This window comes from Oreochromis niloticus, linkage group LG1 (assembly GCF_001858045.2).
Source record: "Oreochromis niloticus isolate F11D_XX linkage group LG1, O_niloticus_UMD_NMBU, whole genome shotgun sequence".
In the NCBI taxonomy this organism is placed as follows: Eukaryota; Metazoa; Chordata; class Actinopteri; order Cichliformes; family Cichlidae; genus Oreochromis; species Oreochromis niloticus.
In genome coordinates this window covers 18384188-18400459 of record NC_031965.2, presented here as the reverse complement: position 1 = coordinate 18400459, position 16272 = coordinate 18384188, and the positions used below count along the sequence as shown (strand labels likewise).

The following is a 16272-nucleotide window of genomic DNA, read 5'->3' as shown; positions in this document are numbered from 1 at the left end:
TCTGTATTGTGCTTCTTGCAAAGATAATTGTGATGTGATTTGGGCAAACACTGGAGATAAAACACAAAGAAGAAGAAACACAAAGTCTATATAAAGTTGAATTGTGTTAGACACACAGATTAAGTGACATCTCTCATTACAACTGAAAAGATAATCGTTCAACTATGAGGAACTATGAGGTTAATATGGGGCTGGGGAGGTGAAGTCACTTGTCACCAAGTACTTATATCTGCGTGTGTATACTGACACACCGCAGCCACCAGTTCCCCTGTTCATAGAGGGTATAAAGAACCCACTATGCTGAAAGTTACACAACTACAATTTTATGTTATATCACTGAGTGGGCAATGCAGTCCTCTGTTCATGTGTTTTCTCTTTGTTTTTCATTTCCTAGAGCAAAACATTTTTTAGCAAACTGTCTAAAGTCAACCTATAAAATGCTTACTGACTTCTCCGTTTCCACACACATCCTTTTTTAACTGAGAAAATAGGAACTAAATTTATTTATCATGTCAGAATCAAGTATGTCAAAGGCAAATTTTGTCATAGATAGATGCTCCTGTATGTGAAATATTAACATATGTAATGTGTTACTGAGGGTAGCAGATTTAAATATGTATAATGTGTGAAATTAGATATTTAGAAACTGTGTTTTATGGCATATTAAAAATTTGTATTGACGTTGTACTGTTGAAGCTTCATCGTGGGCCAGAGAAAAACACTTTGAGAGTTATTTTTCATTTAAAGTGCACAGCGTCTGTGTGTTGGTCTCACAGTTACCTTCCAGTTACGATGGCCATGAGTCTTTGGCATTATGGGAGTAGCCAACCTGCAACATTTACTACTGTAATCTGCAATATGTAAATATATAGTTACCACAGCACCTGGTGTCTCAAGAGCCAACAGCTCCCCACAATGGTTGAGCTATAATTAATATCAATAACAAGTATGTGTTAAAATGTCCTTCAGTCAAATACAGTAATTTAGAGCTCATGCAAGAGAAAGAGAACTGTGTACATCAGATGCATAAAAGCACCAGATTAGAGTATAGTATAGTACAATATAGTTAGTGTAATATAGTATAAACCTTTTTATAGGCACAAATCCCTTTGGGGTGCATCAGGAAGGGCATCTGGTGTGAAAACGTTGCCAAATCAAACATGCAGAGCTACACGATGTGGCGACCCTTGTGAATAAGCGAGCCGCTGATGGTAGCTTTAGTATAGCATAGACAAAAAAGGAGAAGGTCTGTTAGGCGGTAACAAGAGAGAACGAAAGGCGGGAGTGTAGAGTAACATTTAATTTCGGGACTGTGGCTGTTAAAGAGAGAGCTGGCTGATTCACAAAATCATGGGTTTGAAGCTGGAAATCGAAGGCATGATGTTGAATGTTGTCACTGTGTATGCCACACAGGCTGGATGTCAGTGAGAAGAGAAACAGGACTTCTGGAGTAAGCTGGATGAAGAGGTAGAGAGTGTCCCCGAGGGGAGAGAGAGTGGTGACAGACTCCAAAGTTAATGAGGGTGAAGATAAGATAAGGGATTAGGAGGTGTTAGTTAGGTATGATACTGAAGAGAGAAATGCAGAATGATAGACAGTAGCGGATTTTGTGAAAAGGATGGAAAAGGCTGTGGTGAAAATGTGCTTCAAGAAGAGGGGGAGCACAGGGTAACATATAAGAATGGAGGTGAAAAGAACAAGTACATGAAACTATTCAAAGGAGGATGTTAGCAAAGAAAAAGTGAGATAATCAGAGACATGAGCGCAGGGAGGGTATACATACGGCAAAAACTGAGTTGAAAAGGAAAAGGCTCATTGTGAGTTGTATGTAAGGCTGAACACTAAAGAAGGAGAAGATTAGAGAGGAAGTGTGCTGATGCCAGTTTTCAAGATGATGTACAGAGCTGTAGTAACTGCACAGGGATAAAGTTGAAGAGCCATATCATAAAGATGTAGGAAAGAGTTAGTTTAAGAAGAGAGGTAATGATCAGTGAGCAGCAGCGTGGCTTAATGCTGAGAAAGAGAAGTAGAGATGTGATGTTTACTTTGAGAATGTTGATGAAGAAATGGTCAGACGGGGCATCACTGAATGAATCTGCAGAAAGCATGCAGTAGGAAAGAGTAACAGAGAAGCAAGAGAGGAACTGTAGTACTGCATGAGGAAGTCAGTTTTGCAGAAAAGTATGTGAGGGTGGTGCAGGGCACCATGAAGATAGTGAGTCAGTAGTGAGGTGTGCAGTAAGAGTGACAGATGGGTTCAAGGTGTGGGTGGAATTACATTACAGGAGCTATGATGTTTGCAGTTGAGATTTTGATCTGTAGTGGGAGTAGGGTGCAGGTGAAAGAGAACCTGGGCAGGTGGAGGTATGCTGTGGAGAAAAGAGGAATGAAAGTCAGTAGAAGCAGGACAGGGAGAAAGGTGTAACAGCAACACTTCGAGGGGTAGAAGTGTGGTATGATGTATGTGGCATTAACAAAAAGGAGGCAGAGCTGAAGATTGTCATTGAGAGTGACGGGAACAGACAGGATTAGAAATAAGTACATCAGAGGGACAGTTCAGGGTGAGCAGTTTAGAGATGAAGTTAAAGAGACAAGGCTTTGACGGTTTGGACTTGTGCAAAGGAGAGATAGTGAATATATTCCACACAGCATGTTGAAGATGGAGCTGAAAAGGGAAGAACACAGTGAAGATTCATGAATGTAGTCAAGGAGGACATGTAGAGGGTTGGTGTGACAAAGGAAGATGCTAGAGATAGGATGAAATGGAGGCAGATGATCCACCTTGGTGGCCCCTAAAGGGATCAAGCAACTTTGTATTTGCTCAACAACCTCATGGTTCAGTTGCTGCGAAAAAACAACAAGATTGCCATGCATGTGTCTCCAAGACACAGACAAGTTAAAGACCTCATCCATAAGAAAAACAAACAAACTAGAGTTTGTCTCTCTTTTTGTAGTTTTAACTCTTAGACATACAGGGTAACAGGAGGCAGAACAGATGTGGGGAGAGGAGACTTTTTTTTGGAATCAAAGTGCTAAATATAAACTGCTGCCTTACATCTCTTCCCCTCCCTCTCAAGGCCTATCATTCAGCCGAGGTGCTGGAGGAAAGGATGGTTGAAATATAGCCCTTGGTCAGACGTGACCGGTGACAGGCGGTGGGCTGGGAAGTGGGGGCTGGGTCACTGCTGGAATGGGCTGTAGGAGTGGAGTGGTGTCTGCGGACACTGGCTTAGGACTAGCAAAAATGGCACAAGAGGTGGGATGGTTCATGGAAGGAGGGGAGGCATATTTGGAAAGAGGCCCACTATTAAAGGCAGGGGGTGTTGAGACAGACAGCAGACTGTTTGGGAGCAAAGAGTCACACAATTTGAAGAGAGGAGATTGATCAGGATGCCAGAGCCAGTCAAAAAACCAAGTAAGTGGACTTATTCGACTACCTTAGCAAACAAAGATGGAGCAATTTATTTCTCATCTTATTTAATGTTCCTGCTGCTCTGCCATGTCTGCTTTGAGCAAACTAATCCATGAATCAAAAAGTTTGCCATACATATGAGTTCTCTTAATAACTGTAAACTTTTAGATACACTCTTTACTGTGATATTAGCACGTTCTACTTTAATATCCAGTCAGAAGAACAACAATATGGCAAGACATGTGTAAAAAGTACATGTGAGAAAAAGCTGAGATGGGCCACACCCCTCTTAAGCAAGCAATGAACCACAACCAAACTGCCTTCCTAATACCTGCATATTATTTTCGTTATAGACAGTGAGACAGCCTTTATTTTTTATTCATAGTGTTTTAATGTGAAAAGTTTTCTAAACAGACTTAAAACATCATTTTAAATATAAAGTTTATTTATTCCCATGCAATGACTGTAACCTGTGTAACTGAGAAACTACATTTGGAAAACATAAAGAAAATGTAGCTCTTCCTTTTCATGGTTATTAAATGAAAGGTGGTTCAATATGTTCACTTTGTACAGCTTAAAGATGTGTAATGCAGTTGACCAGGTAAAGTAGCAGTATTCTTCTTCTATCCCCTCAAATTTAAATATTTTCCATGGCTTATTAAGGTGCCACAAGTGCCTTTATTAAAATGCTTTATCAGCCATCATGTAGCCGGGAGCCAAAATCAGAACCTACTACATTCACGTGCACGCAGTTGTTGTTTCTCATCAGAAAACACTTTGAACTCGAAGCCCTTTTTGGTCATGTCAGTAGCTCACTTACACATCTCGCGGCGCAGGTGGAAACATCGTCTGATGTGAAATCGACACTGTTACATTTCCAGCATCACTGCATTCACAAAATGATTCGCTGATCCAAAAATGCTCCGCAGGATTCCAACTTGACAAATGACTTTCCACAGTTTTCTTTGCGCTCTTGAGTGGGAAATGAATGGCCGATTGAGGAGTGAGAAGCCCGACATGTCACATATCCGATGACAAAGAGTGCAGCCCAAATGGCCAAGCTTGTGTGTGTGTGTGTGTGTGTTAAGACCTTTAGTGTCAAGGATTTGTTCAGGACAAATTGTCTTGAGCCCGTAACATTACTGACAGTTACTGTCAGTACAGTGCGGTCAATAAGATTGTTTTCAGTCAGAAATTGGAAACGTTGAACTACGAAAAACATATAAAGACAAGAATAAATACAGTAACAACATTAATAAAAACTGAATTAATATATAAATGAACACATTTGGCTGCAGGAGGTGCATTCAGCTCAATCCTAACCTTTAACACTAATCACTCGCTAATGTGATTGAATTAAACAGAGAGTAAACTGTAAATGCCGACATTTAACCCGGTCCTCATGAGATTCATCTGAAATAATTTGCTAAACATATCCAAAACTAAGGTGAAATTAGGTTTAAAAGACCACTAATCAGCTTTACAATTACTAAAATTCTCTAAAAATAAAACTCAAGGGAGTCTATTTGACCTTAAAGCCAGACAGCAGTATGAAAATTAGAACAGCACAGATGACTGACAACATGACAAGAAGGGCACATTATTCTTCCTCTCCCTTTAAAGTCACAAAAATAGCATCCAGCTAATCCCTCAACTATGATACCTGCAACCCCTGTTGCAGCTTAAGCCTGCCAGCGTCATTTATTAGTCCAGTACATATGCATCCTATATTTACACTCATACTTGCAGGGCCATCTGTTAACATGTGGAGGGCTTTTTTTTCTTTTTTGGTTTGTGTGTGGTTTGGTGAGGACTCGCTGAGGACTGTCCGCCTGCATTACGCCAGCACAAAGTGTGCGATTCATAACCGTTAAACCATTAGACATGTCAGAGTCAGTCATGTCAGTCACGCTCACTGTTCTTAGGCCTCTTGTAAAGATGACAAGCACTTAAGACTTGCTGAAGAAATTTTTTCAGTCTTTCAGATTAAAAGTGTTTAGCTTGTACACATACAGTACAGCACTGTTAATGCTGATCTATCCTTTGTGTGAAGTCTTGTTCACGTTCCACGATGTGCTCTGGATTCATTTTTGTCTTCTAACTTGATGTTTGTGCTCTGACAGGATCTGTGTGGAGTGGCAAAAGGCAAATTTATTGGTTTTCAGTTAGCCCCACCCAGTGTGCTGTGGACTGTACAACATTTTTCACCCTGGGCAGCCAAGCTGAGCTCATGACTCTTCTTGCTTTGCTGACATATTCATACTTATTGTTGCCCCCATATGTCTTTTTCTTTTTTCAGAATTTCTTCAGGCATGATCTTTGTTTTTTGAGCAGACAGAAATTACCCAGATGAAGTACCAAAAAAAAAAAAGTTTAAATAATGTCTCTCACAGATATTTGTCATTTAATGTTTTTACAGCATGATCACATTCTAATCACTGAATGCTCGGTGAGATGATGGTATCTGTGTTCACTGCTGGCCTGGCAGCATATGAGCTTTAAAGAAAGAAAGTTAAAGGTTTGCTTTTAATTTCCACCCACCCTCCCCAGTTTCAGCATTTGCCAGGAAACCAAAGACTCAGGAGGCAGAAGAGGGGTCCTCTGTGATCTTTGAGGCAGAGACCGAAAAGCCGGACGCTAAAGTAAAATGGCAGTGCAACTCAAAGGACATTGCCAGCGACAGCAAATACATTATCGCAGCCGACGGGAACAAGCACTCGCTCACTATAAAAGCTATTACCAAAGAAGACGCCAGTGTCTATGCGGTGATCGCTGGGGGCTCAAAGGTCAAATTTGAATTGAAGGTGGTGTCTCAACCAGGTGGGAGATTGCGATGCCGCTGCTGTGCATTTGAGGCCTCTGTGTGCTCACCTACGGGCTGTAATGTCATCACTGTGCACAAAGCAAAATGGAGCACTCGATGCAGAAAACCACTGAAGCAGTAAACAGTTGACACACTGCATGCACTTGATGTTTCTGCACATTCTGACAGCACCCTCTGACAGCTGCTCAAAACCAGATCTCTGAAACAGCTCTGTATGCTGTGCATTTGAGAGATGTTTGCTTTAAAAGGATCAGTTTGACATTTTGGGAAATGCATCATTTCTTTTCCTGTCGAGAATTAAGTTAGAAGATTGATGAAACTCTCGTATTTGACAGCTAGATTCAAGGTTATAGTCAGCAGACAGCTGGCTTAGCATATAACTCATACTGTATTAAGGGCAGCTACCTTGACTCGGTCCAAAGATTTAAAAAAAACATCAGACCACCTGTGCATGAAAGGGCACCTCTATGGCTCACTGTGAAGTTGCTGGGGAACCAGAAATGACTGTGTCGAACTTCGTCTAGACCTTTTTTTTAAAGAGGCATCTATAAAGGTTTAGACCCTCAGAAGTGGCCAATTGTTATGTGGTTAAATATGTTTTATAGTTGTGCATACAAACTTAGGAGAGGCATTTTTATGGGGCTAGAGTAATCAACTTAAAAACATTTTGTTTTGTGTTCTGTTGGACCTCAATAACCCTGCTGCCCCCGTCCCTGCTGGAGTCACAAGGTGATCAGTTGTTGGCTTATTAGAACAAATCTATGACATGCAAGCCTGGTTCCCTGAACGCAAAGCTCTGTATCAAGGGACTTTAACAGCTTGAGTGTCATCACACTGTGTTTTCCCCAAACATGACATTGTGATTTTTTAACACATCAAAAAATCCTACTGAAACTACATGAGAACCTACATGGTCCACTAAATCAAAAATAATTGTCCCAGAAGGGACTTGAACACTAGTCAGCTGGCGCAAAGCTCTGTGACATTTGGCTTTGTCGCTATAACTGGAAACAGGCCTTCATGTTGTTTCAGTAAGACTTAAACTGTACATAACAGATGGTGGAGAGAGAGAGAGAAGTCATCCAACCCAGTGGTCGGATGACTCGTTGTAACGTGACTTGAAATTACACAGCTTCCTTCAGTTAGTTGCATGCCTGTGTCCTGGGGACTGTTGTCTCTAAATACAAATGATATTACAACAGCAAGTTTATTTCCCAAAAAGTCCAGCTCTTCATCTGAGGCCGTGAACACACCTACTCACTCGTTTAACTTCACTCATTTTGTCCTGTATTTTATCGGACCTGCACAGCACTCTAATGTACACTGAGACGATTGCCAAGTGTGTCACGGAGCAACATTTGTGCTATTAGTTTATCGGTGTGACCCTTTGGCTTTAGTAAGATGTAAACAAATGTCAAAGAAAGACAGCGGCCAAAGTGGCCAGTGTGCTATAAGGGACTGGCCACAGCTGTCTGGGGCTCATATCATGGCCACCTTTACTCTGTTTGCATGACGACCTTGACCCACACCAGTGCATTATTTCCTCATGAGTAACCACCACTTGACTGGCGCTGAGGAAAGGCATGAGAGGCAGCTGATAACACATGGAAAGTCAGTGGGCCTTTAAAAAATGATAAGGCAAAAATATTTGGGTGATAAATGTTGGCCAGAGAGTTTTTGTTGACAAAACACAAAAATGTTTTCACCTCTCGTATTATATATGTTGTTTCACAGACTGAAAACTCACTGTTTGGAGCTGATTCTTTGTTAAGAGGGGAACAGTGAATGGACTAAACGTATGATTGTTGTTTCTCTGTGCCTCTCAAATGTTGCTTGCTATCTTCAGCTGAGGACCCTGCTGATGGAAAACCAGAAGAAGCCTCTTCTCAGCCTGCAGTAGCGCCAGTACAAGAAGAAACTCCTGCACCAGCACAAGCTGGGGGTAAGTTCATTTTTATCACTCAGTGATTCCTTCATTCCCCGAATCCTCAAAAATGCCCCCAAATATCCCATAACTGTACATGTGTACTCCACAAAGACTTCAAAAACAGCTGCCATTTGTAAGAAAAGGCATTGCCTGGATGCTATTTTAAGTTTTGCATATGCTATGTTTAAAAAAAAAGGTCTCCAAGGTCCTGTAAATCCATGCAGCAGGGTAGATAAATGCAGGACCCCTCAGACTTTTTAATGGCTTTCATTTAAAGAGGATTTCAGATTTATTTTTATTCTAGTAGAGTAATGTCAGGCCAAGAATTTTCATATTCTATTTAACAATGTTTCTTAAACAGCAGAAAGTTGAATAGTTTATGTCATGTGCTGCTATGCGACAAGTGCGTTAAGGAGCCAAATACAGGACACAGGAAATAACCTCAAAAAATTTGCAAACCCAAACATTTGCCAGTGAAACTTGGTTGCCAGAAAACATTAAAATGAACCTCAAAGACAGTGAGCAAGTTTACTCAACAAAGGGCATGAGGAGAGTCAGACAAGACAGACACAGAGGGATGATTGGGGCAAAGAGGAGATACAGCTGAACTGGACAAGACAAGAGATGAGAGACTACCAAAATAAAACAGGAAGTAACAGAGGCACAACAACAGCCACACACAGAGACTTGACAACCTGACATGAGGAACAAGAAGGGAATACAGTGACCACAACAGTAACTGAAACTAAAAACCCAAGCCTGAACACGAAATGACATACACAAAGGTGAAAAACAAAAAAATAATAAACAATGTAGGAATGACCCTGATGGTCATAAACAGAACACAAGGGACCAAAATATACAAAAAAGTGGGTCAGCGGCCCAGAACCATGATAGGTTTGTCTTAACTCTCATAGCTAAGCTAATAATGTTCTATTTTCAACATCATAAAAAACCCAAACAAAGTTTATGCTGTAGCATTGTACTTTAATCCTGTTGGCTTTTCAGATGCACATCCTCCAGACACAAGACAGGACCTGACTGGACTCTTCACAGAAAAACCTCAGAGTGGAGAAGTCACTGTAGGTGAGTGGCTTCAAAATACAGGATATAAGAGGTTAATTTAATCTTTAATCTAATCCCACAGAATTAACCAGCTATGTATAAGAATGGTGGACACACAAAAGCAAAGATACTTGTAACGAAAATACTTAAAAACAAAAATATTGTATCCTTTTAATTAAAAAAAAAAAGCTATATCACACAATAAATGCAATCTGTATAATGTTCACTCAATAAGATGATAATTTGTAGAAAAAGTAAAAATGCCATCAGATATGAGAATCAAATCCAAGCCTTTCTTTTCACACAGGTGAAAACATCACATTTGTGGCTAAAGTGAACGCTGAGTCGCTGCTGAAGAAACCCACAGTCAAATGGTTCAAAGGGAAGTGGATGGACCTTGCCAGCAAGTCTGGTAAACACCTGCAACTGAAGGAGACATATGACCGTAACACCAAGGTGGGCTAATGCTAAAAAGACATCACAACAAGCAACACTAGAAGAAATCTGGATTAACATATGTTAAAAGTTATGCTTCCTCTCAAGGAGCACACAAATGCAAGGGCTCAGGTTGTTTGTCACTAAAATGACCTTAAGGCTGGAATATGTAGCATTTCACGCTGAAGCAACCGACGTGTTTTGCAAGTCCTGCCCTTCTCACTCTCAGTTGGGCAACGTCTTGCCTCAGGCATTTATCCTGAAAGCACGACAAACCACAGGCACGCTATCTTCGAGGTAATGACACGGCAGTGACACATCAAACCTGCTAAGATAAGTTCAGAAAACTAGAACTTCAAGGAAACTGAGAGATTTCAAAGGAAGGGAGGCAGGGAAAATCAGTGGACACCTTCCTAAAAACATCCCAGATACACACAGCAAAACACATTAAATCTCCAAACACATTAAATCTCACATCTCTTTGCACACATGTGATTGCAGGTCTACACATTTGAGATGCACATCATTGCTGCCAAGGCTAACTTTGCCGGAGGTTATAGATGTGAGGTTTCATCCAAGGATAAGTTTGACAGCTGCAATTTTGACCTCACTGTTCATGGTGAGTGTCCTTATTTTATTAATGTGACCCTCTTTTTATAATCCTGCACCACAGTGATTTATGGTATTGGACACTTTCTTTCAGAGGCTCGCGCTCCAGAGGGCCTGGACATAAGAGCAGCTTTCAGACGCACGTAAGTTTTATTTGAAAAAATAAAATAAAATAATAATATATGTCATTCCAAGAATAAACAAAGTGATGTGAGATTTTTAAAAAGATTTTAAAAAAAATTGTTTATATGAGTTGTTCATTGAGAGTTTAACTTCCTCATCTCATTTCTTTATTGTCACATAAAACTATTTCTAATCCATTAATCAATCACACTTTTACTTCAGTTTTGAGCTGATTATTATTGTGAATGGATGATGTCTGTTCACTTTAGCTGATATTATTGCAAAAAACAAAAAAATCATCGCAATCCGGTTAACTTAGAAAAAAGTGCTTCAAACTTTAGTATTTATAGTTATATGTAAACATACAAGCTCAGTTGAACCGAACTGAATACCAGGCTGACTACGTTTTAATAAAACTGAAATACTGTCATATGTGAAGGATACATTTTGATACATTTCTTGTGATCTGTTTTCTGTAATCTCTTTTTATAATCAGAAAACCATTAAAAAATGAGGGGTCTTTTCATTTATATTTAAGGCATGGTGCAATAAAATAAACACACATGAATTCCTTTCTGAATGCTCTGTAAGGAGAATCGACTGAACTATTTTGTTTCATTTCAAGTATTTTTAAATCTCACTAACTTTGGGGCACTTTACTTTGGATTTGTTGCATATGAACAAACCAGTTTTTGCCCTCTGTAGAAAAATACAGAATATTTCTAAAGAGTCTAAAGATGACTATTTAAAATGTGAAGGAAGGACTGAATTATTTCATTAGATGAGCTGGAGTAATTACTTCTGCATGTTTTCGGTAGATAACAGAAACACTGAAAACCACTTAAGTACCCATAGGCAGATTTAAAGTGATTTAAAGCACACGCTTTAAATCAGAGTCAATGGGGAACAAAACTGCAGCCATCAGTTTGCCGTCAGCTTTGTGTATGATAACGAGGACTCGGTAGATTATAAAGTCAATGCACAAGTACAGTTGCTAATAAACTGCAGTGGATTATTGCTGTCTGTGAAAAATAACTGTGGAAATGCTAACCTGTCAGGAGTGAAGGCGGTAAGAAGAGAAGTGGACCGGGAGCAAGGTAGTAAAGGTGTTTGTTGCAACAATGGAGGCACGTATTCAAACTCTGAGGACTTTGTTAAAGAACAGAGAAATCAGGATGCAGATCAGAGACTCCTCTCTCTCTTCTGCGGTCCGCCTTTTCTCTGCCAAACAAACCCAGTGTTGTGAATGGTTCGGCCTCCCTTTTGCCGAGTTTTGAGAACGACAACAGAAGGAAGACCTTGAGAGAGAGCTAAGTGTGGGACTCTAATTCAAAATCCAGAATGCAACTGCTAATTATAGCTGCGATTGTGTTAATCTTCGGCTCTCCATATGTGGAGATTTGAGCTATTAAACTGTTAAGTGACATGCCGCTAGTTGCATCTGTCAGCTCCCTCTGATCTCCTCCTGGGTCTTCATCAAAACACCAAAGCCAGCTGCACAAACAGCTACACGGCAGAGTGAAATTGGACGGTGGTTTGATCATACTGAAAGTGCAGGATGTGCTAAGACACAGGGCTTTTCAGTAGCCGAGCTCTTCCATAAGGGGTTGCCACACAGAGGAAGTGCAGCTATGGTGTGTTGTAACTCCACCGCATAAACCAGAGACTCACCTTCTAATCCTGCTGCCGGGTCACAGGCAGGAGACAAACACACAGTCACATCTACTATGCCCTTGTTTTTATCTGTTATCTCACTCATGAGCAGCAAACAGAGCCTATACAGTACGGTGACTTGTGTTTTCTTTAACCTCGAGTGTTTTGCGTGAATGAATGCTGCTGCTCATGGCTTGAAGAACAGTTCTACACTTTTGGGAAATACAACTATTTGACTTTGTTTCCAGAAATGAAGTAAAAGGTTGCTTACATTGAAATGGGAACAGTTATCCTAATGTAACGAGAATGGAAGGAGATGTAAATGCCTCAATGCCTTAAGCATGACTGGCTTTGTTCTTGCAGGGTTTCATTCTGCTGTTTGTTAAAAGATACAGTCATTCCTCAAAAACAAGAACACTGTCTTACTTTGTGTACTTTTTTAGTAAACTTCCATGTAGTAAATTATTTGAGTTTCAGCAGGGATTATAGTCACATTCAGAAGCACACTGACAGCTGTGGGCACCACAGTTGAGCAGTTATTCCTGTTAAACTTTTCCAAGTCTGCTTCGAGTCCGGCTGGACATGTGAAGCTGTATTTTTTGGAGCTTAGTGGATAAGTTTCCACCTACATTAACTGGACCAAACAGACCCCGACCCCCCTGATTGCACCAGCATAAATAAATGTGTATTTCCCAAAACGAAAGCTGCTTCCTTAAACATGGCAACATCTGTCTCTCCAGACAAAAACATCTGCCTGCACTTCACATCTTTCCATTCGTTTTCTTTTAGTTTCGGCGTGTCCGATCCAGTTTTTTTTTCCTTCCAACACTTTGATATGCAAGCATGTCTCTCCCTTGCATATTGGAGTAAACAGGAAATGATTTACAGAGTCTGGGAATGTGGATTTGTTTTATTTAAAATAAACTATATCTGTTTAGTAATAACATTTACTTATTGAAGAAATGAGAAAAAGGCAACCTACTGGGCTGTTGATGTTTTCTGATTCCTGCAGTAGCACAGACGGAAATGATGACTCAGGAGAGCTGGACTTCAGTACTCTATTAAAAAAGAGGTAAGCAATTACAAACTAATAAACAAAAAAATTCTAATTATTTATAGTCTTTCAGCTTTTTTGTTGGTTTTTTGGGGGGGGAGTGCCCTTTGTAATCTAAAACTCTCACGCTTTCATTCCTTCTGGATCTCCTTGCGTCTTCAGAGAGTAAGCTACTTCTGCATTTGCAAACTAAAAGTTGGAATGATCACGGATCTGCAAGCAAATAAGCCTGAACACAAACTAACAATGCACAGTGATAATTTAAGGTGGCATGATGTGTTCATTATCTCAGAGCTTTTATATTTGTCTGTCACGCAGAATAGAAAAAAGTGTTACCATTTTTTAAACGTATACACGTGATATTCCATCACATAACATCCTGAACATCGAGTCACTTTGTCAGATCTCACTTTATTTCCTCACACTTTAAATGAATCCCCTGCTCACCACTGTCACAGCCCTGAAGATCATTTCACTCAGTCTATAATAAGTCTGACAATACTTCCACCTCAGTGCACCTCAGTCTTCGGGGTTAACACATGACACATCCCTAAAATCCGCATATATGCCTCACTATAAGCAGACCCTGTGTTAAAATCCAAACAATGCATGCGTTGTTAGCGTATGAGTCATTTTTGACTGACGTTGTAACTCAGGTTTAGCGTGCGCACGATTGCTTCAGTGCATTTTAACCATTGTAATGATATTTAATGTGCTTTAAAAGCATATTTTTAATTTGCTGAGTGCATTGCTTTTGAAATGCTGTGTTTTAACTTTTCTGGTTTGTTTTGCCATATTTGCCTCTTGGGTTCTACCTCTGAATGAGCAGCAGTTTCTTAAAACCCTCAAATCGGTAAGAAACTGCTGACACGTTGTCTGGATGTCACTGGGAAACTTTTTGTTGTTCTGTGTTACTTGGTTTTTTTTTTCCCCATGACAGCAAACATTTGACTGCAATAATTAATAGTAATGCTGAAGTCACGATCATTCTTAGCTGATTAAGTGACAGCGCTAGTCTATTACAGAAACATAAGCAAGAGTCAGTCATTTTTACAGTATGTAAAACAAATGCATCAGGGTGTTCACTCAAGTTCAAATAATTCCCCATAATGTGATGCACAGAGCAGGCAGATGGAGTTAAACAAAACTTTAATCAGGAGGCAGTCTCACACCAAACAAGACATCAGCAGCAAGTAAGCAACAAGAAAACAGATGACAGGTACACAGAGGTACACAAGCAGTGTGCACAGCTTAGATAATCCAATGTATAAAAAGGAGACATTATCATTTGTAGTGAATCTGCTCTAAAGAAAATGCACATTTTATTATTATTATTTTATTTTGATATAAATATGTTGATATTAATGTTTAATAGGGATCATATTTGCTAGGAAAATTTAAGCATTTCATAGTTTTTCACATCTATAACTTTTATTAACAATGACACTCTCATCTGGAAGGTGAGCAGCGCAACTGGACTGTATAAAAATAATGAATTTCAGGCCTCAACTATGGTGTGAGGGAAAGCTGTTTTCTCTATTTTTTATCTATATTCTTTCTGCCTCTTTTCTGGCAGCCTGTTGTGTATTTAATGGGGTTAGGCAAGTAGTTTAGATGCCTAAACATAACCAAATTAATTAATTAATTAACATAAAATTTAAAAAAGTAAAAAAAGAAGACGAAGAAATACAAAGTAGGTACATATGGAAATATAGTACTACAAGTAAGCCAAACTCTTGCCATGCCTTCACCACCACTTTAACCTTTTTTTTAAAAAAATCTTTTCAATCATAAAGTTTTTTGTTGTTTTCACTACCAAATGTAATTTAGTAGTGAAGGGAATACATTTTTATGAAGCAGGGGTACAGGGCTGTGGTTCAGGAGGTAGAGCAAGTCATCGACTAATCGGAAGGTTGGTCATAAAATCCCTGGCTGTTCCAGTTTGATATTGAACCCCGAGTTGAAGAATGAACATGAGAGAGAAAGCATTTAGGCGAGGGAAAAAATGCTTGTTTAAATGTGTGTGTAAATGAGACATGTTGTACAATGCACTTTGAATGCCTAAGTAGAACAAAAAAGTGCTATATGAGAAACTGTCCATTAACAGCAGCACAAAAAATGTGTATGGGGAGCTTCATAGAAAGCCTTTCTCAGGTGGCTCAGTCATTTTGTTCATGTAGTTTGTAATACTCCTAAATTCTTGAAATTAGCTTTACAGTAACTACAAAATGAGATCAAGCCCATAATGACATAACAGGAGATTACAAAAACAATCTAATGTCAATCTGTTTAAACTAATCATTAGCTACAAGTTTGTAAACAATCTACTAAAATGACTCTTGAGCGGTTGCTTGTTAGTTTTTCAGTATCGAATAATGAACTGATGCATGCGATAACAGTGAATCTGACGGTATCAGTTTTGCCAGCGTGTTTCAGTGACTGTACCTGTTTTAACAGCCTGCTTCTTTTCACTCATTCGTGTCACCCGAGTGGTTTTAACATCTCTGTCTTTGTGTGTTAGAACCGTGCAGGTGCACACGGAGACCGATGTGGATGTGTGGAACATTCTCAGCCAGGCTCCTCCTTCTGAATATGAAAAGATTGCTTTTCAGTACGGAATCACTGACCTGAGGGGCATGCTCAAGAGACTGAAGAAGATGAAGAAAGAAGAAAAGAAAAGTGAAGGTTGGTGCGCTGAGCTTGTAGCAAAACTAAAACAATTTAAATGAAAACCTAACAGAGACTGATTATTTTTATTTTCTTTATGCTCTGAAACACAGCTTTCCTCAAAAAGCTGGATCCTGCCTACCAAGTGTCAAAGGGCCACAAAATAAAACTGGCTGTTGAGGTTGCCAATTCAGATATTGAGGTGAAGTGGCTGAAAAATGGGCAAGAAATTCAACCAACTGGAAGGTCTGAATACACCCTACCTGTGCACCTTTGCTAAGTTTTATTTTTATAGACGCAAGTATTTTATCTGAATCAGGGCCTCGTGCCTCAGTTTGCAGGGTGAGCTGAGGAATACTTAAAATGCATGCAGACTTCTGAATGAGAAAGTAAACCCTGTTTTATGTCTAAAGTTTTAAATATCTCTACAAAAAAATAATCTGGTTTTTAGCAGGTCTTAAAATTAGCTAAATACAATTAAACTCAGATGAACAACAGCACAT

The 16272-nt window shown here is 39.6% G+C and overlaps 1 protein-coding gene across 5 annotated transcripts in view; it reads left to right on the top strand.

Annotated features, from left to right (window-relative positions):
* Positions 1–3266: 3266 nt before the first annotated feature.
* mybpc3 (myosin binding protein C3) overlaps positions 3267–16272 on the top strand; it is a 33828-nt gene continuing 20822 nt past the window's right edge. For 2 of the 5 annotated variants that reach the window (XM_005466942.3, XM_005466940.1), the window contains exons 1-12: positions 3309–3415; positions 5963–6232; positions 8083–8178; positions 9172–9249; positions 9536–9684; positions 10165–10282; positions 10367–10415; positions 13061–13120; positions 13265–13267; positions 13932–13955; positions 15624–15787; positions 15883–16015. In XM_005466942.3, the coding sequence (XP_005466999.1) occupies positions 3391–3415; positions 5963–6232; positions 8083–8178; positions 9172–9249; positions 9536–9684; positions 10165–10282; positions 10367–10415; positions 13061–13120; positions 13265–13267; positions 13932–13955; positions 15624–15787; positions 15883–16015 (1169 nt within the window). In that variant the 5' untranslated portion in view covers positions 3309–3390. Of the gene's footprint in view, positions 3416–5962; positions 6233–8082; positions 8179–9171; positions 9250–9535; positions 9685–10164; positions 10283–10366; positions 10416–13060; positions 13121–13264; positions 13268–13931; positions 13956–15623; positions 15788–15882; positions 16016–16272 lie in introns of all 5 variants that reach the window. The other 3 variants (XM_013271691.3, XM_005466941.1, XM_005466943.3) reach the window with 2 other exon arrangements.